The sequence below is a fragment of the Lynx canadensis genome, chromosome E1, assembly GCF_007474595.2.
Source record: "Lynx canadensis isolate LIC74 chromosome E1, mLynCan4.pri.v2, whole genome shotgun sequence".
Classification (NCBI taxonomy): domain Eukaryota; kingdom Metazoa; phylum Chordata; class Mammalia; order Carnivora; family Felidae; genus Lynx; species Lynx canadensis.
Genome location: NC_044316.2, coordinates 58670331 through 58698237, shown reverse-complemented (window position 1 = coordinate 58698237; position 27907 = coordinate 58670331). Strand labels below are relative to the sequence as shown.

General features: G+C 55.1%; 1 protein-coding gene across 1 annotated transcript in view; it reads right to left on the bottom strand.

Annotated features, from left to right (window-relative positions):
• The window catches only part of RPTOR (regulatory associated protein of MTOR complex 1), a 334568-nt gene that overhangs the window by 168393 nt on the left and 138268 nt on the right, over positions 1-27907 (bottom strand). Inside the window, 3 exon segments of the mRNA XM_030297026.1 lie at positions 835-1010; positions 15259-15405; positions 27319-27477. Coding sequence (XP_030152886.1) covers positions 835-1010; positions 15259-15405; positions 27319-27477 — 482 coding nt within the window.

Here is a 27907-nt window from a genome sequence, read left to right as displayed (position 1 = left end):
GCCTGGGCGGACTGGGAACACTGCTCTAGCTTCTGTCCAACCAAGCAGCTCCGGCCCTCAGGGGTCTCCCCAGGGGCCTGTTGCTGAGCTACTGTATTAGCCCCCAGGGTCCACACGTGTCTCATCTGCTTCTCTGGGCTCGTGGGAAGGACCGGGGGGGGGGGGGGTCTGTGGGTTCGTGTGCCGGGCCGCCCTCAGAGAAAGCCCTGGAAAGGGCCCACCCGGCAGACAGTGAACACCACCCACCAGCTGTGTGCTTCCCCTATGCCTCCCGGACCTGTGTCCCTCTCCCGGCTAGACAACAGCTAGACGAGCTTCTCCGCAAAACATAAAATGGAAAATGGAAAAAGAGCAACGGGACGGCCGGCAGCAGGAAACTGGAAAACTGGGTCTGGGGGCCAGAGCACCCGCGTCCCGTGGCAGGTCCCGCGTCACCGGCGGGACTTAAGTGCAGGTTCCACCGTTTGGAAGGCCCACCCATTTCCTCAGTCGTGCTCTGGAAAGTTCTGGACTTCTACAAAGACCAGAGGCAGGAAAGAATTTGGATTTCCTGAATCAACTGAAAGACTAGACTCCGACTCTAGCCTGGGGCGAAATGGCTCCTCTCGTCACGACGGCCTTCCCTGCGTTCAAACGCAAGCCTGTGTTCCAGAGCGACCGGTGTGCAAAGCTCACTCCCTCGGGTGTCGGGTGTGGAGAGGGCGCACCCGGAAACCACAGAGCGGCCAGCCGCACGCGCAACCCGCCCGACGCTTCAGCCTCGGGAGGCTGAGTTCACACCCGTCTCGGGATCCCCATGGGAACCCCAGGACGCGGCGGGAGCCACTTACTTACCAGCGCAGGGCGATTTTGATGGGGGTGGTGAGGCAGGACGTGAACAGGTCGGCCGGGAGGTCGGGGATCATGGGCAGGAGCTCGTTGGCCTCACAGGCTGCCAGCTGAATGCAGTTTTTCATGGACGGGGGCAGGGGCATCTGCGCGAGCGGGTGGTTCGGGTTAATGGCAGCAACCTGCAGGGGGAACATTAAAGGCAAAGAGCGGCTTAGGGGTCGTGGATAAGTGCAGGCTCAGCTGGAAATGTGGCCCCAGACGAGACGCGAGGCAGGCTGCACACCCTGGGTGTTCCCGAGGCCCTGCAGAGAGGCCGCTGTGGAGTCCCCTGGGGCGGTGCGGCCTCGCGCTCGTTACCAAGGTCCCTCCCCCGACACTGCGAGGCCGGGTCCCTGGCACATCAGTTGTTTACGGTTTTCCGTGCACAGGTCCTTCCTTACTCTGATCATACCAACGTCCAAGCATGGTTCCCTCCAGGGCTCTTTCAGTGTCTTGTCTGTTTTAAAACTCAGTCTCTTGTCCGGCATCACTTACTTTGGTGTGTTTACTGACACGGGGTGACGTCCAGCCTACGGGGTGAGCACCGCCACCACCCAAGTGCAGAGGGCGAATGGGAGCGCGGCGGACCCACTGACCCGGCACAGCCGGACGCCTGGGGAGCACACGGCTCCTCGGCCGGCGGTGGGCCGGCTGGTCTCACGCTCCCCTAGCCTCATGTGACATCTCAAAGTCCTTCTAACAGGCGTGTTAACTCTGCAGTCAGGGAAGAGGGTTTTTCTGTTTTGTTTTGTTTCGTTTTAATGCAGAATTTAATTTCTCTTTAGGGCAGGGAAAGTAATATCTGCTTGATATTTCCTTCGATGAGGTTCTGGAAGGCAGGGGCACCGGAAGAGAGGCCTCCAGCTCACTGAAGTTTCAGGAAGAAAGGCTCCACGCTAATTACTGCCGATGGTGAGGGTGCACGCATTTCACTTTTGACTAAATGAAATCTAATTAAAAGTGTCAATCTAAAATGATGTGACGCGGTAAAAAGTTTTCTTAAAAATCACACACAGGACCATCAGACGCGAGGCCTCCACGCACCCTCATGAAAAGCAGCAGAATTCACCGACGTCTGGGACCCTCACTCAACCGAACCCGCTCCCTCTGCCACGGCCTGGGAGACCCTTCCCGGCCGCACCTCTGTGCGGCCTGCTCACCCACCACGGGTCCTGCTGCCATTTTCAGGGACGCGGCCGGCCGAATGCGCGAGGGCTCCCACGGCTCACCGCGTGGAGCCGGGGCACGGAAGCAGAGGGCGGCCCTCCCTGGGGCTGGGCGCAGGGGACAAGGAAGGTGCGGACAAAACATGCCCACTCAGGGCCGCTGGAGGGGCTTCACGTCTCCCGGGCTTCAGCGGCCCTGAGTGATGATGTGGGCCCAAAATGCCGGTTCCGTGGGCCAGCACAACGTCCAGTACCTGGACACTCACTCACCAACAGCCCCGACCTGTGCGGAATGAAACCTATTTACCGCGGGTCATAACCCAGCCTGTCTGCAATCCAGGAAGTGAAGCGGGGTGACAGCTCCCAGGCGCCTTCTGACCCCGCCCCGCCGTGAGGACTGGGAGCACGCGGGCCCCGCGGCCTCCTGCCACCTGCGGGGGTCCTTGGGTGACCACCCCAGAGCGGCAGGACTCCTTCCTGTCCCCGCAGACCACAGCTGTGCGTCGTGCCTTGCTCGGACGGGCTGAGCGTGAATCTCAGTGTTTGCTCCTCGCGGCTGCACAGTCGTTGACCCTTCTCGAGGCTCTGTCACGTTCACTATTTCATTTGCTTTTTGAAACGCCCCACATGAGGTAAGCCGTATTTCCATTTTTAGAGATCTTCTGCGATGAGGACACGGTGCCCCCAAGGACTCGGTCAGCGCCTGGGTCGCGCAAGCACGAGGCTGCTCCCGGTCCCCGTGCTGCGTTGGCCCACCCGGGACCCTGTGGAACCCCCAACCCCAGGGCACAGACGGGGCGCCCCGCAGGCTTTGCCCACCAGCCCCCGCGCACTCAGATCCCACGCCCGTGAAGCCGCGCTCACTCACTGGTACGCGGCAGTGCCGACGACGTGGGCCGTCGTGATTGCTGCTGGTCAAACCTTGTTTCTAATCTCAACGTTTCTCAGATGGGAGGTGGTGAAGGTTGTGGTTTCATCAACAACCCAGTCCACAACAGGAGCATTAAGCCCAGAATCTGTAGAAATTCTATTAGACCTCATAATGAGTGCAATTAAAAATTTTAAATTAAAATACAACTTTCAGAAGCATGGGTTTTTTTCCTTAATTATCGTAAGACACAGATAACATGAAATCGACCACTTTAACCATTTTGAGCTCATGGTTCAGCAGCACCGAGTACCTGTCACCAGGCTGCAGCCACCAGGCACTGGGTTTTTAAAGCGAACGTGGCCGAGTCGGCAGACCCACGCCCCAAATCCTCTCCTTGGCTCCCGCTCTCAGCTCAGCGCGACGGGGCACCTGCTTCCCAGGGGAGACGGGCTCCCCGGGGCCGCTGTGACAACCCCGCCCGGAAGGGCGACGGGTCCGGGTGCCAGGTGGGTCGGCAGCCCCTCAGGCCCGAGTCTCGGGGAAACGTCAGAGGCTGGGTCAGGGACGTGGGGACGCTCTGGGCCTCGGCACTGGGTGCGAGCGCCCCCTCCCCGGTCCCGGAACCGGGCGGCCAGGCTCAGGCGGGCCGGGCAAACCTCCGTGGAGTCCGGCGCGGAGAAGGGCGAGCACAGCGGAACTTCGGTGGGAAGATGCGGCTGTTATGTACAAACTGGATTCCACACTCTTATTTTCCTTTGCAGAGAGCTGTCCATTTTCACAGCGGAGACGCTGGAGGTCCGCGGGTTTGAGCTTTCTGGTTCACGATCTGATTCCCCGTTAAGCTTCCTCTCTACCGGTGCTGGGAATGGACACGCAGGCCCTTCAGCCGCAAGTGCGGACACCGGGGCTCTCCCACGCTTGCTTTTCCGTTGAGCACCTGATCTAATGCCTCTCGGGAGGGGAGCACTTAGTCACGCCAACGCCACCCACAGGGAGCTCAGGAGGTGGGTGTGCGCATGCCGGCAGCCGTGGCGGAGCTCGGTGGGCTTCGCGAGGCCTCCGCGAGGTGTGCAGAAGTCTGTTCGGTCTGGTCCACAGGCGGTGCTCCCACCTGGCTTCCGGGTGGCGAGGCAGAGCAGGGCCTCCGTGCGACACTGTTCGGTCTGCACCTCGTGCCGCCCCGCACCCCCCAGCATTTGGCTCAAAGCCTGGAAAGTCCTGAGGCTCAGGAGGCGCTCCGTGGACGCCAAAGGTGGACGGGAGGCAGGGACACGGAGAAACGTCTTTATCCCAAGTACATCTACTGGAAATGAAATTTCCCAATTAAAAATGGGCATTGATAGAAAGCCCGACCCCTTCACAGGCCCCGTGCAGCACGGTGTAAACGGGGACCGTGTGGCAGGTCTAGCCGCTGATGGTCTCAAGCAACCTGTCACAGCTGTTCTGCGGGAATCCAGCGGGAAGTGCGCCGTCACGGCCCCTTCCTTCCCACCACGCCGCCGGGCGCACAGAAGGCACACGAAAGCTCTACTTTGGGGATAATTAGGATCTGAAACATTTTTTAAATGACACTCAAGGCAAAGGATTCCACCAACGAATCATCATTTCTCAGGCTCGCTGACCTATCTTAGTGCAGGGGTCATTTCCCCCACATTGTGTTGCTTTTGTATTTATCCAAGATGGTGACCTTTTAATCGAACTTAGTCTTTGCAAACAGCCCGCGTGCAAGGGAACGAGTCCCTCAGAGAACCCGAAGAGCCGCCCAGGCGTGGACGTGAACAGCGCCAGCTGGGAGCCGGCACTCACCGAAGGGCAAGCCCGACACGCACCTTTACCCAAAGGGGTTTCTCCTGGGGAACCTAGAGACTCGAACACAAGAAAAATCTTCGACTTTCAGAGCTCACTGGAGCCTTCTGGAGGATTTGGGAAGGGTCCAGAAAAGTCCCCGGATGGGATGTACGGCAAGCAGACCCAGCAGAGGCATCTGCTGACTGTTCCGCACGTGTGGGTCGCCTGGCGCTCGGGAGGGCCGGGAACCGTTCCCTCTGCTCGCTGCGGCTGCTGGGGGCCGCGGGGGGGGGGGTGGTGGCGGGAGGAAGGGGCTTCTCTCGTTTTCTAAATAAAACTCTGACATCGTGCAGCTTCTTTCTCCACATACAGATACTCACACGAGACAGGAGTGAGCGCACTGGTAATTCCTGGCCTCTAACAAGGGAAGTTCTGAGAATAACATCTACCCTGCGACAACGCCGTTTCTGGCTCGCGGCACTTCTCTTCTCAACTCAGCGACGCCCACTTCCTAGGGACGCGCAGGGTTCAGAGAGAGACAGATCTCTAGAGGACTCCGTGTGCTGCTGGCCCAGCTCCCTGCAGACAGGAACGGGGCCTCTATCACGGGACAGACACTGCACTGAAGACGGCAGGGAAAAGTAGCGGCCGTCACTTTCTATAAGTGACTTACGGGAGTTTACGCGTAGCAGGCGGTAAGTAATAACTTCACAACCAAGCGGTACCTGTGGCTGCGGGCTACCTGTTCCCCAGAACGGGAGTCACTTTCACTGGAGGAAGGCCACGGAGGAGCCCTCGGGGCTGCCCTTCAAAGGGCAGAGGAAGAGCCCCGTTACAGCAAGCTTCTCACAGCTGCCCCGAGAGCTCGCCCGAACGAACCACCAGAGCTTGAAGCCATTTAGCTGTTAGCCACCGAACAGTTTTGAAGGTGCTCCGGAGCCATTCTATGCCTCAGTGAGGATGCTTCATCAGAACGAAAAACCAAATTCTACTCGCAGAGAGTCAGCAACCAAAGAAAAGGAGATACTGAGAAATTCCGCACCCTTCCACTTCAAGAAGAGAACTTCTGTTTTTTGGCTTTATGAACACTGCCTGTGTGAACATATGTTTTCAGTTCTCTTGGGTACGAGCCTGCAGGGGAATCACTGGGTCACACAGCGGCTCTAAGTTTAACATCCGAGGAGCCGCCAGGCTGTCGTCCAAAGTGGCTGTGTCACCGCACGTTCCCGCCAGCAGCGTGCGGGCTCCCAGTCCGCCACCTCCTTGCCAGCACTTAGAATTACCCACCTTTGTTCTAGCCGGCGTGGTAGATGTGAAGCACGCCTCGCTGTGGTTTGGACTTCATCTCCCTGGCGGGTGTCGGCGTCCCTGTCCTGCCTTCTGGTGAAGTGAGGACAGAGGGAGCGGACACCCCACCCAGCCCAGCTTCTCATCCTGGCGGGGAAACAGTCTCCTGCCAGAAGTATGATGACAGCGGCCGGTTCATCACAGACGCTCTTTAGCCAGCTGAAGACGTTCCCCTCCAATCCTGGTTTGCTAAGAGGTTTTCCTTTTTTAACATAAAAGCGTGCTGGATTCTGTCAAGTACTTTTTTTTTTTTTTTTTTTTTGCATCAATTGATCTGACCATACGGCTTTTCTTCTCCGGTCTGCCGGTGCGCCGGATCACATTAATTGATTTTTTTAACTATTAAGCCAGGCTTGCACAGCTGGAATGAATCCCCCCACTCCCCCAGTCGTCGAGTGTAGCTTTTTATAGATTGCTAGAACCGATCTGCTATTATTCGCTGGAGGCTTTCTGCATCTAAGTGTGTGAGAGATAGGGTTTAAGTGTTTTGTTTTTGTTTTTTTTTCCATTTGTACTGAGTGTCCCTTTCGACATCAGGGAAATAAAATGCCCTCCCCTTTCCACCTTCTGGATGAGCTCTGTAGACAACTGGTGTGAATGCTTCTTTATAAACGTTTGGCAGAACTCTCCAGTGAAACCACCTGGACCCGGAGACTTCCTTCTCAGGAACTTTTAAACTACAAGGTCAACGTCTTCAGTGGTTATTGGACTATTCACATTATCTACTTCACCTTGGTCGGGCGTGTGGATTTAGAGGAAACAGCCCACGGCTCGAAGTCGTCAAACTTATGAGTGTAGCGTTGTCCACGTATTCCCTTATTATTCTTTTAATGGCGGCAGGATCCCGACTCCGCTCTCCTTCCCTGTTCGTCGGCCTGGCTGTAGGTTACTGATGATTCCTGAGAAGCAGCCTTTTGCTTCATGGATTTTCGCTGTTTTCACTTTCCATCATTTCTGCTCCTATGGCCGTTATTTTCTTTCTCCTGGTTACCTTGGGTTTATTTGGTTCTCCTTTGATAGCTTCTTGAGGTAGTGCTGCGGTCTGAATGTGTGTGCTCCCCCAAAATGCTGCCGAAATCCTAACCCAGAGTGATGGCGCTAGCAGGTGAGGCCTCGGGAGGGGGACACGTGCCTGAGTTAGGGAAGCCCCTTCCACCGCGTGAGGACACAGCGAGGGGCCCCCGCCAGCCCACGCTGGACCCCTTGTCTTGGGCTCCGGCCTCCAGAGCTATGAGGAACGCACTGCTGTTGTTCACAAGCCCTTCCGGAGTCCCGATGGACTAACACAGGTAGGAACTTCTGACCCGTTGTTAATTTTTCTCCGACGTGTTTCTGTTGTGTTTCTATCACTGACTTCTGGTTGATTCTACTCTGGTCAAAGAACGTACTGTCTGATTTCAATCACTTCACGTTTGTCGAGGCCTGTTTTACGACCCAGGACATGCTATACCCTGAGGAATGCTCCCCGGACGCTTGAAAAGGATGTGTATTTGCTGCCGCTGGGTGCGGGGCTCAGTAAGTGGCAATTCGATCCTTACGACTGACACTGCAACACAGACAATCATTTTGTCTCCAAAAGGAGACGGTTTAATTTTCTCTTCTGCAGTCGCACGCCTCCTGTGTCTTCCCTGTGCTGTGCTGCACACATCGGGCTACCATACACAGCCGGAGAGGAACAGGGACGGTGACCTGGCCTCTGACCTGCGTGTGAAGAGACCACCGGTCTGCTTGCCCCCCAACCCCCGGGGGGCCGGCAGCCTCCCACCTGCCCTTCTCCTCCAGCACGGCTCTGTGCTCATGCAGCCACTTTTCTGGCTGCCAGAGAAGACCCACTGCCCCGGGCCGCCGACGTCTCTGCGAGAGATGCCTGGCCATTACCTGGGCTCCTCGGGCTCCAGCCCAGTGGGTGGTGGGGAGATCCCGGGGGAGGGGGCGGCTCAGGAACAGGGTCCTGCACCGCATCCCAGGGTGCCGGCCGGGAGCCGAAAGGATTAAACTCTAGATTTACCTTCGGAGAAGCTCCCAGTTTTATGATGGCTGCAAACAGTATACTACGTTCATGAGTCTGGATTGTCATCTGTTTTTTTTTGTTTCATGCACGCCATTCCAAGACCAAGCGCGTCCGATGAATCATGAACGTATCAAAAGAAAATAGCTAAAGGGAGTTTATTCAGATGTATGTTTACTTACGAGGCCACATCTGTAAATATTTCCTGAACGTCTACCTCAAACGAGGCAACCCTGACAGGTTTACGTAATAGATGTAACTTACAGCCGACAACGCCAACAGAAGAGACGCTGCAAAATGACATATAATTAATTGTCAGATTATCCATGTAACACACTGCTGCATGCAGTCAGGCCTGGGGAGCGTCCAGGCCGGGGGGTGGGGAGTGTGCAGACCTGGGGAGCGTCCAGACCCGGGGAGCGTCCAGGCCAGGGGAGCGTCCAGGCCGGGGGAGCGTCCAGACCCGGGGAGCGTCCAGGCCGGGGGAGCGTCCAGACCCGGGGAGCGTCCAGGCCAGGGGAGTGTCCAGGCCGGGGGAGCGTCCAGACCCGGGGAGCGTCCAGGCCGGGGGAGTGCCCACGAGGGAAGCAGAACTGGAGCTGCACCCTGAAAGGTGAGTGACCACAGACACACTCGCTCGTCCAGGGGGAGGCCTGACACCCTCAGCCGTGAGGGCTCCGAAACTCTTCGCGCAGAGAAATCACTTCCCTTTTTCCCCAGACCTTCACATTACGGGTGAGGAACGTAAAAGCTGCCGAGTGAGAAGCCCAGCTTCCCACACACCGCACAGGAGGGACGGGGCACGGGTCCCAGCCCCGGGGAGCTCCTCCTGCCACACAGGCTGTCGACAGGATGGCATACAAAACACTCTGCAAACGGCACGCGTGGCACGAGTGAACGGGAGCCGTATCCACTGGCCAGCAACCGCGGCCTCGGCACGGGGAGCCCAGCTCTGCTCAGCGCCTCCCCAGACAGCCCTCCCCACCCTACACGGCCCCTCGTTTCCCGGGCCTGCTGGCAGCGACCGTCCGATGCCCTTGAGGCTGCCTCCCCACAAGCCTTCCCCCATTCTGGGCAGCCCCCCAGAGCCAGAGGGCCGGCCTGCCCCACTGGGTCCTTTATGTCCATAATGGAGGGCACTCGTCTCCCCAGCCAGGTGAGAATCCCAATTAGAGGGGCTTCCGCTGGATTTCTTTTTAGATGAGCCCCTCCTCACCCTCCTATAAACAGTTGAAATGGCAGAATTTCTTTTTAAGTTACATGTGAAATTCTCTTCTGTTCTGTGTGTGAGAGCGAATACCAGGTATATATACGTTTCTTTAACACCTTGTTTTGAAAACCTTTGCTGTTGTGAATTCTTACTGCTTACCGTGCATAAAGTACAAGGCACAGAGGAGAGGGGTGAACTTGGCCAGCTGTCATTAGGAAAAGGGCATGAAACCGTCCAGAGTGTGTGCAGAGACGCAGAGGGGAAGGGGGATCACCGGCCACAGCCTCACGTGGCGTGGGCTGGAAATGTGGGCTCACCGGAACACCTGTCATCAGGACAGCCCGGGGCTCAGCTGTGTGCTGAGCAGCCGCACCGGCCCTCCACAGAAAGCGCTGGCACGTTCTTCGCTAGACAGAGTTACTGACGAGTCTGGGGTGAAGCAGGGCAGAGCAGCGAGTGTGGCCCACGGCAGCCCAGGAATGTAACGCCCCCGCACGGTGACCTCGCCCCACGGACAGCCCAGCCCCGGCCGCTTCCCCTGACGATTTCCGCCCACGAACACGAACACACGGGGGTTTCTCTCCATTCTTCCTGGCAGAGGGCACAAAGTCCTCTCAAGCCTGAGGCATCGAACACAACAGTCCACGTAAACCTAAGAGAAAAGTTAGTACCTGGGGAAACGGAGGCAACTGAGAAAAGAAGGGGATGCCGTTTACAAACCCACAAATCAGCATCATTTTAAGCCTAAAGGACAACGTTGACGCAGTTATCAGGTAACCGCCTTCTGGTTCCTCTGCAGCCGGACTGGGGGCGACGGGGGCGACTGGAGCCTTGGAGCCGGACGCGCCCCGAGCCACGCAGAAGCTACGTGGCGGGGCCGTATCCCGAAGCGCCCGGCGTGCCCGTGGCAAGTGCCTGGAGAGCAGATTCCAGGCAGCGAATGGCAGTCACGACACGTGCCTCTCTCCAGGCAAGCTGGGAACTAACCTGTGGTTTTGGGGGTCACCCGCGGGCGTCACGAGTATGACCCTGGCACGGACCGCAGACTTGGCTGGGGAGGCCACGGGCGTCCACACAATGTCTGTCTCCGGCAGCAGCAAAGGAACCGTGAGACCTCAGGACAGGATGCGTGAGTTGTGCAGATGCACACATAACTAACGTGTCCTGAGGAGACGTGAAGATTCTGACATTAGTCGCTTTTCGTCAGAATCACTTAGTTTAGCTGCCTGACGTGAGGTTTAGCCGCAGCCATGGATACGTGAGGATGATGTTTACACGCGGGGTTTCGAACGGAAAATCGTCGGGCGGTTCCGTCACTGTGGAGTCGGTGACGCTGCAGGAGCAAGTCTGTTCCTCGCCACGAACACGAGCGTCCGTGCGGCAGGTCTCCGCGGGCCGGTGGCAGCCGGCGGCACGGGTCGCACAGACCGTGCGGAGAACGGAGGGCAGAATCAGGGTTTACTCGGAGGCGTCGCGGGAAGAGCCTTGCAGGGCGCCGTCGAGCGGGAAGACAAGACGCGGCGCCGCCGAGCGCCACACCGAGCGGTGCGGGAAGCGTCCCGGCGCGTGGCCGCTGCTCCCGGGGAAACGCTCGCAGCCCCCGCCACGGCCGCCACCTAGAACCACCCGAGCGGCGGTCCAACGCCGAGGAGGACAGGCGGTCGGGACCGAGGCGGGCACGCGGCTGAGCCCCACCTGTCCCCGGGAGAAGGCGCGCTGCGGCTCCCGCCACCGGACGCCCGTGCACTCACCTGCCTCCCGGGCGTCTTCCGGGCCGAGCGGGAACAGGCCTCCCGCACACGACAGCGCTGCAGACGCTCGTCCCCCACTCCGTTCCCGCCCACCGCCCCCAACCACGGCGGGGGCCGGGCACCCAGTGCCAGCCACAGACAGAAGGGAGGTCCGCTGGGCAGGGGTGCCCCGCCTCTTCCCGCCTCGCGCACCGCACGCCGCAACCGTCAGGAGAAAACACCACCGGCCGAGGGTGCCAGAGCGGAGGGTGAGAGCGGCCCGGGCCCCGGACCGCACGTGAGTAACGATGTTGCGGGCCTCCCAGGCCCTCCCAACGACGACCAAGCGCTACGTGTTTGCAAACCGACAGGGAGCTGCTTTTGCCTTCCCGCCGGAAGCATCCAGACGCGGACACCGAAGGGCTGGGAAAGCTCACCCCGCGCATCCTTCCTCAGGTCGTGACCTGAGAGTCGGCCCTACCAGAAGGAAGGAGAAAAACCAAGGAAGAGGCAGCGGGGGGTGGGGGGGGTGGTGTCTGGAAAACAGTGGCTGCTCCCAATGAAGGGAGGCCCAGGACGGCGACTCCGGGAGGCGCCTTCGAGGAGCGGGGGGGGGGGGGGGGGGGGGGGGGGCCGGGGAGGAAGACCCTCCGGGCAAGGCACATTCCGAGACGCGACGCAATCCCAGCCAATCTGGGAACCCGGGAAACACTAAAGAGCTAAGTCAAGAAGAAAAGAGAAAGTCTCCAGGAAGATCCAAGAAGCAAACAAAAACCGTTACACAAACGGAAACCACAGCACCCGATTTAGCCACCGAATGAGGTGTTTACGTGGATGCGATCAAGGAGTCAAGGCTTGACGTCGGTCACGTTTTAGAAGCGGCCGACACACAAAGCCCGGGGCTCCGCCACAGGCAGGGAACGGAGGGCTGCCGTAAAAGTCAACGTCGCAGAGCTACGAAACCATAGATGTGACTGATTCCTGATGAAACCAGAAGCAAAAACATACAGCTGTTGTTTCAATCTGCAGAGGCTACGAAGCACAGAAAACCCCAAACCGGGACATAACGCGAGGGCCGTGGGGAGACGGCCGGGGGCGGGGGGTGGTGGTGGTGGTTGGTGGTCCACCTCCTGCTGGCGCTCTTTAGAACTCACTCATGCACGCAGCAAACGGGGCTTAGAGCTACCACACGTCTTTGCCACCAAAACTCAACATAATTTCTCCACTTCTTTAAATAGAAGTGACGGCAGCTCTGTTTTGGTTTGTATGATAGCAGAAAGCCCACAGATAACCTCAAATCTGTGAATCAAGCAGTGCCAGCACAAGCATACCGTCTGCATCGACAGAGATGCTCGCTGGAGGAACCAGAAGGCCACGGGCGCAGGGTCCCGGCCGGGAGGTGTGGCGCCAGGCTCGGTTCCCCCACCACTGGCCTCTGGACTGTCTGGTCTTTCAAGTCCTGCCAGATGCTAATCTGGCAATCCTAAAAATACTTCTCGTGAAGAGACATTGAAAGGAGAGGGGTTTGAAGACTTTCTCTAACTTTCAAGTCACAAAGCAACGTGACCCAATGACACGCGCGGAAGATGCCTGAGTGACGGAGGGTGTGTCCTCCCGGCTGCGACCAGCCTCTGGCTCTGAGCCGTGCTGGTACTGTGCTCTCCCGGGAGATGCCACCCCCTGCACCTGCCGCACTCCTCGGGGGGGGTCTCCCGGTCCCGCCACGAGATGGGGCCACGGCCAGCGTGAGAGCCGACGACCGCCCTCCCCCGCCACGCGTGCCCTCCCCCCAGCACCACTGCGTGCACCGCCGAGGCGCCCCGGCCCGAGCTGCCATCTCCCTGCCTTCTGTGCGATCGTCTGACCCTCTGCCTTTTCACCACTGGCACAAACCACTTTACCTGCAACTTCTCTTAGCTCACACATCACCATCTACCCACTGAAATGCCTGCCGCGTGCTTACTGTAAGTTGACGGCACTTGACCCACGGAAGAGAAGGTAAGAATTTCTCAGAAGAATAAAGCGAAGCGGCTACAGAGGACTTCTGTTTGTCCAGCATCCGATGAAACGGCTAAAACAAACATTAAGATATGAGGTGGGAGCCCATTTTATCATTTTACTTTCTGCTGTTTACGCGAGAGGCAAGCTGGACAGCGGCCAGCCGTAGTAGGTGTGGCGGCAACACACGAGACTCAGCACGCGGTCGTTAGAGGAGAGAATACACATAAGAGAGCTGATCGCAAGACACGCGGCGCGACTTGGTGCTGCCACGGATCCAGCACCTCAGACAGTGTATTTCTCATTTGCTCTCCCCCGGGAGGAGTGAGTCAATTAAACACTTTTTCCCCCAAAAAAGATGCGTGGAAATCTTTTTTGTTGCGCTCAACCAGATGAACGGTTTCTGAGGCTGCGTGAGCCGTGGCGACACGCAGAGAACATGACAGAACCGGCAGAGGGGACCCGCACGGTGCGGCGAGGTCCGCGCCCAGGCTGCACCCGCCACGCCGCGATGGGCTGAGGCCGGCGGTCCGTCCCTCCTTAACCACCCTGAAGCTCGTGAATTGGGATAAAAATCGGGCAGCATTCTCTGGCATTTTTACTTACATACGTTAAATGTAAAAAGAAAACCTTCTATTGCCATATTCATTACCTGACTAGACTTTAGCGCTCACGGGAGAAGCCGTCCCTTGGGTAGACGTGGGTGAAAGGCCTAAACACAAGGTAACGATCAGACAACACGAGACACGGTCTCCCCCGCTCTTATCGCAGAATGCAAGTTCAGGACTTGAGGGGTGGGACTCTACCTTCGAGGTCAAGGGGCACTGCATTTACCAGTCTCTCTTATGCGATGCCCTGCACAGGGACTCGATTTATAAATATAAAATATTCAAGTGTGTGACATGTCCATTTTAAATCCTACCACGCAGAATTTCAGATGTTACTGCTGATTATTTCTGCCACATCTCTGATGAAGCACGAAAAGCACAACAATACATTAAAATTGAATCGACCCAAAAAGGCTGGAGGAAACATGTACTCAGGACCATTTTTGCTCCGGAACTGAGAATTTCCTGCACCGCAACCAATCAGAATTCATGACCCCCTCGAGGCTGCAGAATATTCTATTCCTACACTCGCATGCAGGCCACAGGATGAAGGTCTCTTAATTGAAAATGCCTCCACAATTTCCCTTCAGAATTCGCTGTTTGGTTCCAACATCAAATATTAACTAAAACAACCAAGTGAAATGTCTGCTCGTGAGCAGAGCGCCGTACTGGCTCTCCCAGCTCCTCTGCACACGCACACACACACACACACACACACACACACACGTGCGCACACACAAACACAACATGCACACACGCACACACACGTGTGCACACACACACGTGCGCGCGCGCACACGTGCGCACACACAAACACAACAGGCACACACGCACACGCACGCACAAACACAACATGCACACTGTGCACACACACAAACACAATATGCACACATGTGCACACACACAGCCATGCACACACGCAAACAACCCCACACAAACACAACCACGAACACACATGCACATATGTGCACAAACGTGTGCACACATGCAACCACAACTGTGCATGCACAAACATGCGCACGCACACACACACACACACACACACACACACACACACACCAGGGACAATAACAAAGATGTAGAACTGATGGCTATGCCCAGATATGGGGCCGTTTCTCCTAAAATCTGCTTTATTTTAACATTTATCCCAGAGGCAGAGGCCACTGGAGCACAAACCAGCTCTAGTCATGTCAGCACTTAACTAATGGTCACATTCGAAATGACACTAAGCAGGGCGCCTGGGGGGCTCAGTCGGTTGAGCGTCCGACTTCGGCTCAGCTCATGACCTCACGATTCGTGAGTTCGAGCCCCGCATCCGGCTCTGTGCTGACAGCTCGGGGCCTGGAGCCTGCTTTGGACTCTGTGTCTCCCTCTCTCTCTGCCCCTTCCCTGCTCACTCTGTCTCTGTCTCTCTCTCAAAAATAAAATAAACATTAAAAAAAATTTTTAAATGACACCAAGTAAAATGAGGTGTTAAAAATACGCCCGTAAGTTTGTGCCGAGTACCTCCCGAGCTCTGTCATCGAATGTCCCACGTTGCCCGGAGCGCTGGGACAGCCCTCCCAGTGGGAGAACGAGGGGAGCCCTGCGGAGAGTCCGGCCCCCACCCCCACAGGCGCCCCGGCCTGCAGCGGACACCCGTCGGGGGCGCGAGGGCCTCACCTCCAGCTCCTGCTCCCTCTGCAGGGCGAACTGTTTGAAGGACTTGACGATCAAGCCGGCGTTGGAGCAGTCGTAGACGAATATTGACGGGCTGCCCATCCACGTCTGCAGGTCATAGATAGACAGAGGGATGTACTGCGTGTAGTTCTGGAAAACAAAACACGGTGCGCGTGGGAGTTAGGCCTCCTGGACTGGACCGCCAACCCACACCCGCGCCACAAGGGAGGGAGGACACGTGGGGCCTGGTGGTCGGGGCGGTCTCGAGCTGCTGCTTCTACACGCTGCAAGTAACAGCCGCCCGCCACCTGCCCGGGGGCGCGAGTGCTGGGCGGCCGTCACGGTCTAGGGCCCCGCCCCGGAGCTCCCCTGCAGGTGCCAGCGGCTGGCCGTGTCCTGGGAACGCGAGCCCCTCCCCGCAGGGGGACTCCCCTGCATGTGTCCTACCACACCGGCTCCAGCGTTTACCTTCTGCTCCCACCCCTGGGACCCAAACCACAGCCTCCTCTTGCAAACTTAAAGGATGTGCGTGCACACCAGTTGCCTCTGTGGCTTCCGGGTGTGCTTATGGAACTGCTGCGCGCCCCGCCTGTCAGGGGGATGAGCTCTGGGGAGCTGCCGAGGCCCCTCCGATGTGCGTGTTTTCCCCACGGCACCTTCTACTTCAGAGACACCCGTAAGCGCTTAAACCTCCAGATGATTTAAACAATCACACTGAGGGGATACGAGTGGATTCGGCCCTCTGATTTTGCAAAATCACACAACAGTAACTTATTAACGTGAATCCGCTAAGAGCAATATTTTTCTGGACAGCCTGTACCGCTCGGTACTCGAAAACACTCCAGTGATTACTGGTAAACGCAGACAAGGTCGTTCCTCATCTTTAGAGAGACGGTCACAAGTCTCACTCAAAGGCAACCCGTTTAAGCAATTCTTCTGCACGGAACACCTTCGCTTATTCGCCCTTCCTCGGCACGGACAGGTGAGTGGTGACGCCAGCAGGAATCAACTCTGCACGCTGACAGCGAAGGCGGCCGTGTTTCCTACAGTGGAGCCACAAACGTGGCCTCTGGTGGCGCCAGGAGGATTGTTTAAACGCAACAGGAAAACAGGACGGAGGACAGAAAACCAAAGAGGCCCGAGGGAAGTCTGTCACAAGGGTGGCCGGTGGAGGCTCTCTCGACGCATACAGCGCAGCACCAGATCCGTCGATCGCAGGATGAGGCCACGTCCGGGGACACGGGTGCGTGTGCGCGAGGGAGCAGACACCTGTACCCCGGGAGGGGCACACACATCCTGTGCCACGTCGCCTCGCCACCCCGCCCTCCTCTGCTGGCCTGCCGGTCGTCATTGCCACTACGTGAGAGAACGCTGGAAACGCCGTCTCTAAATACTCTCACCGGAGGATGCTACGATGTCAGTGCTTCCCTAATGAATCTATGCAGTGAGTGCATGCCCAATCAAAATACCAGCGAGAGTGTTCCTTGATGGAATTTGACAAGCTGGTTCTAAAGTTAGTGCAGACGAGAAATGCACAAGAATAGCGCAAAAAAAAAAACAAAAAAACAAAAAAACACCATTTTTAAAGGAAGAATAATGAGTAGGGACTCGCACTGGCAGATATTAAATATGCTATAAATCTATGGTAATTACAGGATGGTATTAGGGAGGACGAGAAAAACAAATCAACAGAGAAAGTCCAGAAATAGACCCGCATATATAATTATAACGAAGGTGGCATTTTAACTGCGTGAAGAATGAACGATTCAGTACGCGATACTGTAAAATCTAACTAGCCATTCAATATTGCTGAGATTCTATGTACAAAAAAAAATCTAGATATATTTTTCTTTTTTTTTTAATGTTTATTTTTGAGAGAGAGAGAGCGTGAGTGGGGGAGAGGCAGAGAGAGAGGGAGACACAGAATCCGAAGCAGGCTCCAGGCTCTGAGGCCAACATGGGGCTCGAACTCACGAGCCACGAGGTCACGACCAGAGCCGAAGCCGGACACCCAACTGACTGAGCCACCCAGGCACCCCTAGATAGATTTTAAAACTAAACATAAAAACAGAATAAAAGGTTTTTATTTATTTTGGTGCAAGAAAGGCCTCTTAATTCACAAAACTTAGAAGACTTAAAGAGAAATACAATAAGATAAAAATTACATAAATCTGATAAGCCACACACCAATGACAAGCAACTCGAGAACACAGTGGGCACCGCGCACGTGACAGGATGTTTGGAGGGCGCGTGTGTGTGAGCTTCTGCTCGGACCAGTGAAGACGAAACAAGAGACACGCAAACAGGCAAAGGATACAAACGTGCAACCCGCAGAAGCAGTGGGTGTGATGGAGGATTGGGGAGAGAGCTTCACGCTCTGGATGGATCGTGGAAACACAGATTACAACGAGAACCATCTATCTGCCTCTGCGTTTGTCTTCATCCAGCAGAGCGGAAAGAAATGTAAAAGATGAACAGATCAGCAGGTGTTCCACAGGGCATCGGTTTATTGTTGGCAGGCGTGTAGATAAGGAGGCTTTTTCAGAAAGCCGTTCGCTAGCACGTGCAGGTTTCAAACGTACATGCCTTTGACTCGCACGTGTCCATCCCACAGGAAAAGTTGCATCCGCACGGAGAAATGTACGTGCGAGGACGTACGGGACTCTTGCTGGTAAAAACCTGCCAGCTATCTAAATGCCAGCAGGGAGGAGGCGGCTGGCCTAAGCTCTGTCTCCCCCTCCTCCTCACCAGGTAAGCGCAGGAGTGACCCACATACATCCACACTGTGGCACGTGGCACTTCAAGCCGCGCGGCGCTTGGAGACTGAGCTGGCTGGTGGGTGCTGACGTGGAGAGACACCCCAGGCTTGCCATGATTTCGAAGGTGCAAGTCTTAGAACGTCGCACAGACGACAGTCCCATGTTGTGGGAAGAAAAGGAAAGGGCTGTGTGTGTGACGCACAAACGGACGCACGAGAACTCCGTGTCCGTGGGACGGGCGGCCCAGATCAGTGGCACCGACAGGACAGCACTGAACCACGAAGGGTGGTCTTCTCGGGCCGGGCGGTGCAGGTGCGCGTTTAGGGACAGAGCTGTGTTACTCCTGCTCCTTTGGTACCTGTGTGCTCTTGGAATCTTTCACAACAGAAATTACTTGTGTTTTCTGACAAGACAAGACGCACTCAAACTGTTAAGAGGAAGGAAAAGGGTCATCTCCAGGGTTTACGATAATACACTCCCACATCCTTCTAATATTTATAACCAGCAGGCATCACGCGCCACCTGCAGAAGAAGGCTTCCGCAAGCTCTCCGACAGGCAGAGCGGAAAGGGCGTAAGGGCCTCCGGGGACGGTGGGGAAGAGAGACCCTCTCTGCGCCCACTCCCCAGCACCCACCCTGCCCCTGCTGACGTGCAGCCCCCGCTGCTGGGGTGGGGGGAGAAGGGCAAAGAGAACCCTTTAACTGGGCAGGGACATCCCCACACCCCTGGGAATTCATCGCGTTTTTACCTGCTGGCAACACGCTGTGTGCCGTTTATTTGCCGCCCACAATGTCCTCGGCTCAGCGGGGAGCGGCCAAATACAGCTGGCAGGGTCCTGACTGCACTGCCGTCACCGCTTCATCCGCCTGACCGTCGGGAAAGTGCCTTCCGGGGACAGGCCGACAAGGCCCCAACCCAGCACAGAGGCGTGACGTAAAATACATTTCAGCAGACCGTGTTCTCAGGCCTTGCCTTCTGAGCTAAAATCTAAACTTTATATTTCTCCCAAGTCAAAAGTTTCTTGAAAAATGTTTGAGATACAAGGTTAACTAATGGCAATTCGCTAAAATACTGTAGCTCTAACGTACTAGGAAATCATGATTTTTCCTTCCACTCCCTGTGACCGCCGGCCGCCAATGACAGGCTTCTAGCGGGTCCTCGGCCACCCAGTCCCTCTGGGGGCCAGAACCTTCCCCATCTTCTGATGCTCATCCGAGGGGGGCAGCGTCGCGAGAAACCTCGGACTCTCCAAACTGTTTCCGCTTCACAACTGTTAGTTACGGAGGGACTCTCATCGGAGACAGACCACGGGGACGCCCACCGCCGAGGGAGGCTTGCACGCGGCACGCGCACCCACGCTGCCTCTGAGGAGGGGCCGGCTCCTACGCGTCAGCTGTGTGTGCAGAAACGTGGAAGTGTGGACCCACCGGGAAGTAAGAAAATCAGCGCTGTTCGATCGCATTGAGGAAAACGGCCTTTGAGAACCAAGTCTTCTCAGTTCGTGAGCATACAGACCTCATTCCCATCTCAGAAAGACCCCGGGCGGCTGGTCAAGCTTCAGGCCAGAGCTCCCGCCCTGCAAACCCCCGAAGGGCGGCCTGCACCACCGCAGACACAGCTGTGGAAGAACAGCATTCAGAGCACAACCGTTTCTCTGGTCCCACGGCACGTTCCCACGTCGTCTCGGTGGAACCACCCTGGACGCGCTGCACAAGTGCAAGGCTCCCCCCCCCCGTGCACAGAGGGCGCCCGGAGCACCCCGAGGCTTTCGGGCAGGGGCTTGGCTCTCCACCCCCCCCCCCCCATCAAAGCCACAAGTAGCGAGAATTCCTCACCAGAGCCTCTCTCCTTTCTCTTGAAAAAACGTATTCGAGGCCATGTTTTCATTTCAAACAAAGAAATACAAATAGGGTTCGGACAATTTATTCATTACAATCCATTTTATCTGTCAGGTTATATTAAACATTAAAAAAAAAAAAAAAAAAAGCCCCCTTGCTTCATCAGACTGTCTTCTCGGGCGAGTCAGTGGCAGAGGCAGCAGCAGAACAAGGGCCGGGAGAGAAGGGCGCGGGGTTTCCGGGGACAGCAGCGCGCCTCCAGAGAAGCCATCCCCGTTTCGGAGAAGACGCTCGGTGCACCTTCTGCCAAAGTCTCCAAGTGTGGGTCAGAAGTCCCAGCCACACTGACGTGGCCTCCTCCTGCGGGCCTTCCAGGATTGCTGCCGGGGCCGCACTTCCCCGTGAGCCCAGAGACAGAGCCGGCGGCTGCATCTGGACGGTCATCCCGCGTCCCCGCCCTGTGGGGTAATGTGTGCGGCTGTCCTCCGAGGACAGGACTTCTTTCCAGAGGCCGCCCAGGAGCGGGAGGGGCCGGCCCGGGCGCGGCAGGGGTCGAAGAACAGGGCTTGACCAGCGGGTGCGGCGGTCGGCGGTGCGGCCTGAGCCACGAGCAAACTTCCCGTCCCTCAGAATCCTTAAGGCCGAAGCCGCGGTGGCTTTGTTGCCACTTCCTCTGCCTTTCCTTGATTACAGTTAAATAACCGGTCACTCCCCGAGTAATTCTAAATAAGTATTATTTAAATAATAGAAGTCCCTGGTTTTTGAACCTGCATGTCTCCATCAAACAGTGACATTCTGATTCTGCCTTACGTACAGTTCGTTACTGATCCTGCTGAGAAATGGACCACAAAGGCCTTTCAATGCATAATTATCAAAAACATACACTTGTAATTTGTAAAGAGCAACATTTGTGCCAGGTCCCCTGTAGCGTTTGTTTTGTTACTTTATCCATATTGAGAGCAGCAAAGAAAAAAAAAAAAAAAGAAAAAAACAAAGCTGTTAATTTCATCGTAAACTTGACTTGTCTTTTCTGAGGATTTCTGGCGCTTTCTGTTTGTCTGCAATAGTTGAAGGAAGACCGTCAGTAAAAATTCTGTTTCTTCAGAAGCGCTGGAAGACTTCGGACTATTTCTTTATAAGAGCTTGAAGGTTTAAAAAAAAAAAAAATACGTGATTCCCTTGGTGTTAAGAGATATAAAATCTTAACCGATTTCTCTGCTGCCCTGTACCATTTGAAAACCAGATTTATGGAGCGCGTGGGGCCGATCGCCGGCATTTCTCCTAAGTTCCAAGACCCGGCTGCTGCTGCTGCTGTGGGTCCGCGACCCGCACCTCAGAGTCCCCAGCGTAGGCAGCGCGGGCACGCGGTACAGACACAGGGCACCCGCTCCTCAGTTCTGGCACCACCCGTACACCTTACACTTCACGAATCAGGAAATATTTTGCTAGTAAGACGATACTGAAAGAAGAATATCCAGGGGCGCCTGGGTGGCTCCGTCGGTTAAGCGGCCGACTTCGGCTCAGGTCATGATCTCACGGTCCGTGAGTTCGAGCCCCGCGTCGGGCTCTGTGCTGACAGCTCAGAGCCTGGAGCCTGTTTCCGATTCTGTGTCTCCCTCTCTCTCTGACCCTCCCCCGTTCATGCTCTGTCTCTGTCTCAAAAATAAATAAACGTTTAAAAAAAAAAAAGAAAAATATCCATTCATCCAGGAGTCAATCTGTAAGTAGAATTTCAACTACAAATTCGATTTCTTTGATCGATACAGGGCTATTCAGGCTTTCTAGTTCATTCTGGGATTTTGGGGTTTTTTTGAGAGAGAGAGAGAGAGAGAGAGAGAGCGCGCACGCACGTACCTGTGCACGTGCACGAGTGGGGGAGGCGCAGAGACAGAGAGACGGAGATGTGGGGGCAGAGCTGACGCGGGGTTCCATCTCACAACTGCGACACCACCACCCGAGCTGAAATCAAGAGTAACCGACTGGCCACCCAGGTGCCCCTGGGTCACTTTTGACAAGTCGCATTTTGTAAGGCATGTCCCATCCAATTTGTTAAGTTTAACGGTATAAAATGTTACTATGTCCTCGTGTATTTGACATCTGTAGGATATGTGGGGACGTCGGCTCTTTCATTTCTAAGTGTGGATTGTGTCCTCTCTGTTCTCTTGATCTGTTTGCTGGAGACGTGTCAGTTTAAAAAAAAAAAAAAGTGAGCTACGTTAGCTCTCTCCGCTGCTCGTTCTCTATTTTACTGATTTGTGCCGTTACTTCCTTCCTTCTGCTTGCTGTGAGTTTAGTGTGTTCATCGTTTTCTAGTCTCTTAAAGGAGAGACTGAGATTTTAACTTTACACCTTCCTGCAAAAAGATTTAAGGGCATACGTCCCCATGCGTGCACTGCGTTAACCGCATCCCGCAAATTCTGGCAAGTCTTATTTTCGTTATTCTTCCATTTGGACTCTCCTTTCCTTTCCTTTCTCATATCTTTTTTTGACACGAGTCATTCAGTTTCCAAATGTTTGAGGATTTTCCAGATATGCTACGAGGCCAGCTTCTGTAGTCACAGAATAGATTCTGTATGATTTCAGTCCTTCAGACCTCATGGAGACATGCCATTCTCGGAGGACACCCCCCTGCACCTGACATGTGCACCGCGCAGCCGTTGGGCACAGGCGTTATATTCACTGATTCACAGCGACTGACAGTACCGTTCCAGTCTTTTCTATCAGTAACTGATTTCTTCCCCACCAGAAAAAATACATTATGTCTGGAGTTTTCTTTGTGAGAAAACTATTAATCGTCAATCTTAGTTTTAACCTACCAATTACTGACAGACGGTTATCCAAAGCCCCAACCGGAATTATGGGTTGGTTGCTTCCTCTCTTTGCTCCTGGCAATCTTGCTGTATGTATTTTGAACTCTCCTATCAAGCACATACATATCCAAGACAGTTTACGTCTTTCTGATGACCTAACCGTTTGTCATTGTGAAATGTCCCTCTTCACCTCTGGCAACACTCGTGTCTCAAAATCCGTTTCCTGATTAGTACTTTGGCCCCCTCAGCGCTCTTACGACTAGTTATTTGCACGACACGCAAAGTTTGGTCTTGCTTTCAATCCAGCGTGATATAAACTTATGAAAAAAGCCAGATTAAACTAGAATGTGGGACACTGTAGAGAAAACGGGTCTGGGTTCACGGAAAACACAACGTGCACTGTTGAGTGAATGGAAACAGGAGTCGGTCACAGAGGGGGAGGAAGTCTTTACAAAACACACATCTGATAAAGGACCTGTATCTAAACTGCAACACGAATTCTAAAAAGTGACTGAGAAAACAGCCCTGTTGAAAAGTGGGCCAAAGATACGGGTAAAGACGGCTACAGATGGCCCCTAAGCACCTGGGAAGACTCCACACCAGGTCATTAAGCAAAGGCAAGTTGAAACAACAACGAGATAGCACCGCTGAGCTAGCAGCTGATAGCACATTGACAGCAATGAGACAGCACCTGATGAGAAGGGCCGACATCCAACCACTGGCAACAACACGCTGGAGGTGGGATGGGGGGGGACAGGAACTCTCTTTCGTTGCGGCTGGGAAGGCGAACTGATGGAGCCCCTCCGGAGGACAATTTGGCCATTTCTTAGAAAGCCGAACAGACCATCTGATCCAGCAATGGCACTCCTAGGTATTTACTCGAATTAGCATAAACCTTACATCTACGCAAAGACCCGCACACACAGGTTTATAACAGCGTTATTCACAACAGCCAAGAAAAACGAGAAGCGAGCAAGATGTCCTTCAATAGTGGTCCATCCAGATAATGAAGCGTTACTCAGTGGTAAAGAGAAATGAGCTATCAAGCCACAGAAACACACTCCTTGCTGAAAACAGCCAACCTTAGAAGGCTACACAGTGTACGATGCCAACTAAATGTCACTCTGGAAAAGGTAAACCTACAGAGACAGTGGACGGCCGTGGTTGCCGGGGCGGGGAGGGGAGGCAGGAGGGGCGAACAGTAGAGCACGGGATTCTTAGGGCAGTCAGACTACCCTGCAGGGCACCGTAATGGTGAGTGCGTGCCACGACGAATCCGGCAAAACCCAGAGCACGTACGACGCAGAGTGATCTAACGTGAACTATGGACGTTAGCGAATGACACTGGATCAATGCTGCATTGGAAGCTAGTTAATAACACTGGACCAATACCGGATCACGAACTGCGGCAAATGTCCCACACCAAAGCCAGACCTTAACGATGGAAACTGAGGGCGGGGGAGGCAGGGAGAGTGCAGGCAAAGTCTCCTTCTCAATTCCTCTATAAAACTAAACCTGCTCCAAAAACTGAAGTCTATTAGTAATAATAATTTATTAAAAGACCAATGTGTAACTATAGTAACCCACTACAAAAAGACAGTAATAAAATAATTACGCTTGGAAAAAACGCAAAGAAGGGTCTATATCCGCGGAGGCAGTGTGTGAACCTGGACTGGATCCTGGATCCCAAAAAAAACCAACAAACAAACTCTGCTTATTAAAACACAGCTTTGAGGGGCGCCTGGGTGGCTCAGTAGGTTAAGCGTCCGACTTCAGCTCAGGTCAAGATCCCGCGGTCCGTGAGTTCGAGCCCCGCGTCGGGCTCTGGGCTGATGGCTGAGAGCCCGGAGCCTGCTTCCGATTCTGTGTCTCCCTCTCTCTCTTCCCCTCCCCCGTTCATGCTCTGTCTCTCTCTGTCCCAAAAATAAATAAACGTTAAAAAAAAAAATTAAAAAAAAACAACACAGTTTTGAGATGGTCGGAAGCATGTGGACATGCTGTCTGTAGTAAATGATACTACAGAATCGATGCTAAGTTTCTTGTTATTTGTTATTTTATACCCACCAGATATCTACTAAGAAAACAAAAAAGTGTGTACAGATAAATTATAAGAAACAGTAAGAGAAGAGCAAAACTGATAAACATAAAAGTAATGTACAAAAATCAACGGCCTTTCCATACTCCTTGGCAAAAACTTACAGAACACAGGTTTTATAGTAAACATTTGTAACATCAAAAATATACAGAATCGGGGTGCCTGGGTGGCAGTCGGTTGAGCGTCCGACTTTGGCTCGGGTCATGATCTCACAGTCCGTGAGTTTGAGCCCCGTGTCGGGCTCTGTGCTGACAGCTCAGAGCCTGGAGCCTGCTTTGGATTCTGTGTCTCCCTCTCTCTCTGCCCCTCCCCTGCTCATGCTCTGTCTCTGTCTCAAAAATAAATAAAAATATTAAAAAAAAATTTTTTTTTAATATGGAGAATCTAGGAATATATCTAACAAACGATGCAAACTTGTATGAAATTGTGAAATACTACTGAAAGACACCTAAAAAAGAACACAGTTTGGTAGACTCAACATTGTAAAAACGCTGAGTCTCCCCCATCATTAATCCACTGATTTACAAATTGGTTCAACAGTCTCCTGGATGATCAAAGCACCAAGAACAGCCAAGACGCGACTGAAGAAGAACAAAGAGGAGGAATTCGCTTTCCCAAACACCAGGAATCACTGGAAACCTACGCTCATTAAAATAGTTTTCTGGCACAGAGGCAGGACCCATGGAGAACAGAGCTCAGAAACACGCCCACACACTATGGAAACTCGATTTCGTTCAAAGACGGCATTAAATAGTAACGGAACAGGTAGGTATCCACTGGAGGGGGGAAAAGGATATGAACTCCTACGTAACGGTATGTACAAAGTCACTTTCAGGTAGATTAGAGACCTAAATGTAATGGACGAAAATACAACCCTTGTGGAAGAACACAGAGAATACTTTTGGGGACGCCTGGGGGCTCGGGCAGGTGAGCGACCGACTCTTGATTTTGGCTCAGGTCATGGTGTCGCGGTTTTGTGAGTTCGAGCCCCATGCTGGGTTCTGTGTGAACTCTGCAGAGCCTACTTGGGATATTCTCTCTCTCTCTCTCTCTCTCTCTCTCTCTGTCACCCTGCCCCTCCCCATTTTGCACTCTGTCTCTCTCAAAATAAATAAAAAATGAAAACTTAAAAAAAGAAAAGAATACTTTTTAAATCTTGGCATGAGGAAAGTCTTCTTAAAGACACAAGACGTCCGCACCGTAGTGAAAGACTGACCAAGCTGACCACTTGGACGTAAAGAGCTCCTGTCCGTTAAGGGACACCAAGCCATACTTCAGGGAGGACGTTCGCAATTCCTAACAGTGATAAAGGGCTGCTGTCCAGAAGACGAGGGATTCCTTCAAATCAGTGAGAAGAGGACGCAGCAACCCCAGTGAAACATGGAGGAGCTGGCACTTCGAGCAGAGGAAGCCTCCACGGCCGGCACGCACGGCAGAGGGCGCTCGAGGGCACGGCCACCGGGGAGACCCGCGCTGGCCCCCACACCGTGCAGAAAGGACAAACCCTGTCCACAGTCTGGGGAAGAAGGTGGGGAACGGAAGACACTTGGGCAGTGTGCGACAGGAAGACGACAGAACCACTCAGAAGCTTGTCTGCACAGGAGGCACCAAGCAGGTCCCGGGACGTCCCCACAGCCAGCGGCAGGGGACTGGGGGAAGGGGGAAGGGACAGCAGGGACCGGTCTTCAGAGCATGACACAGAGCGAGAGGGGCAGACACAGAAGGATCCCAGTCTCGTCAACCAGAACGCACCCAAAACCAACACGCCTGGACAGCCACACAAGAGTGGGGACACTGTAAAGGAAAGCGCGGTCGCGGTAAACTCGAGATCCACTGGGATCCTGGCGGGGACAAGGGAGGCTGCACTTGAGGAGGGCACAGGGGCTCTGAAGGCGCGTCTTCTGAACCGGCGGTGGCCACGTGGCGTCGAACCCTGCACCCTTCCAGGCGCTGCCTTTCACACCGCGCGCGAGCCGAGAGGACGCAGCCGCCGCCCCACCACAGGGTGGGCGTGACACTCGCCGCTCGCGGCCAGGAAGATGGCGGAAGGGGTGTCGCCTTGGAGGAGCTGGAAGCGGGAGCACCGCCCTGGGGAGGGCAGAGCAGAGGCCGCGTCCACAGGTGTCGCGGTGGGCGCTCTCTGGAACCCGTGCACCGTTTTGTTTCGTCAGGAAATCGCGGGTTCTCTAAGGAAGACTCCGCCTGACCTGAGAAACCGTGTCGACCGTGCGAGTCCTGCCTCCTGCGGGGAGAGCGCACCCGAGGGCCACACCGGACAGCGTGGCCCAGACGGTGCCCCGCCACGCGGGCACGAGAGCCGGCACCTCGAGCCTGCTGCCCAGGCCTCGCCGCTGACACGGAGACGATCCCACGGGTCCCCGCCACCCGGCGGGCCCGCCGCCCTGTCCAGCCCGACCACATCCGGGTCCGCAGAGGCAGGGTCTAGACAGCAGCGGAGCCACGGACGGATGGGACCCGTGGCCGAGCTCCCACGCGGAAACATTCTGTGGCAGAGAGAGACACGGGCGGGGCTCCCAAGGACCTCGGACGGAGCTCCTACCTTGTTGAAGACCCAGATCTCCCCGTTCACGGTGGGCCTGGGCACCCCGTGGCCGTTGTAGTGGAAGAGGACCCGCTCCTCCTTGGCGTTTCGGCGTAAAGACGTGCAGAGCTTTTTCACCTCATCCACGGTCGGGTCGAGGCTCTGCTTGTACCGGGCCTGTTGCGGGAGAAGAAATCGAGAAACTCACTGTGGATTCGCGGGAGCACCCGGGACGCACCCCCCCATTCCTGCTCTGAGCGGCGCGTGACCCCGCACACGCGAGCCCGAGCTTCTCCACCCCTGAAAGCGGGCGATGGCTCTTTCAGAGGCTGCCGGGCACGTGCCCCCACCCGACAGACGCTCCTTGGGAGCCACCGTGACGGTCCCACGGGATGGAGAGGCCTGCCGCACGGCCACGCTGAGCAAAACGCACCGCCCCTGGGGTGCGAGGTATTTCTCAGAAACACTCAATCCTTCCGGAAGAACTCTCTGCGGGAGGCTGCAGCATAAGGCAGCAAGAGAACCGCAGACAGAAAAGGAAGACGGAGGAAGGACCCCGACGGCCCCTCCCCCTCGCCACCTCGGCCCGGCTCAGCCCCCACCTGCT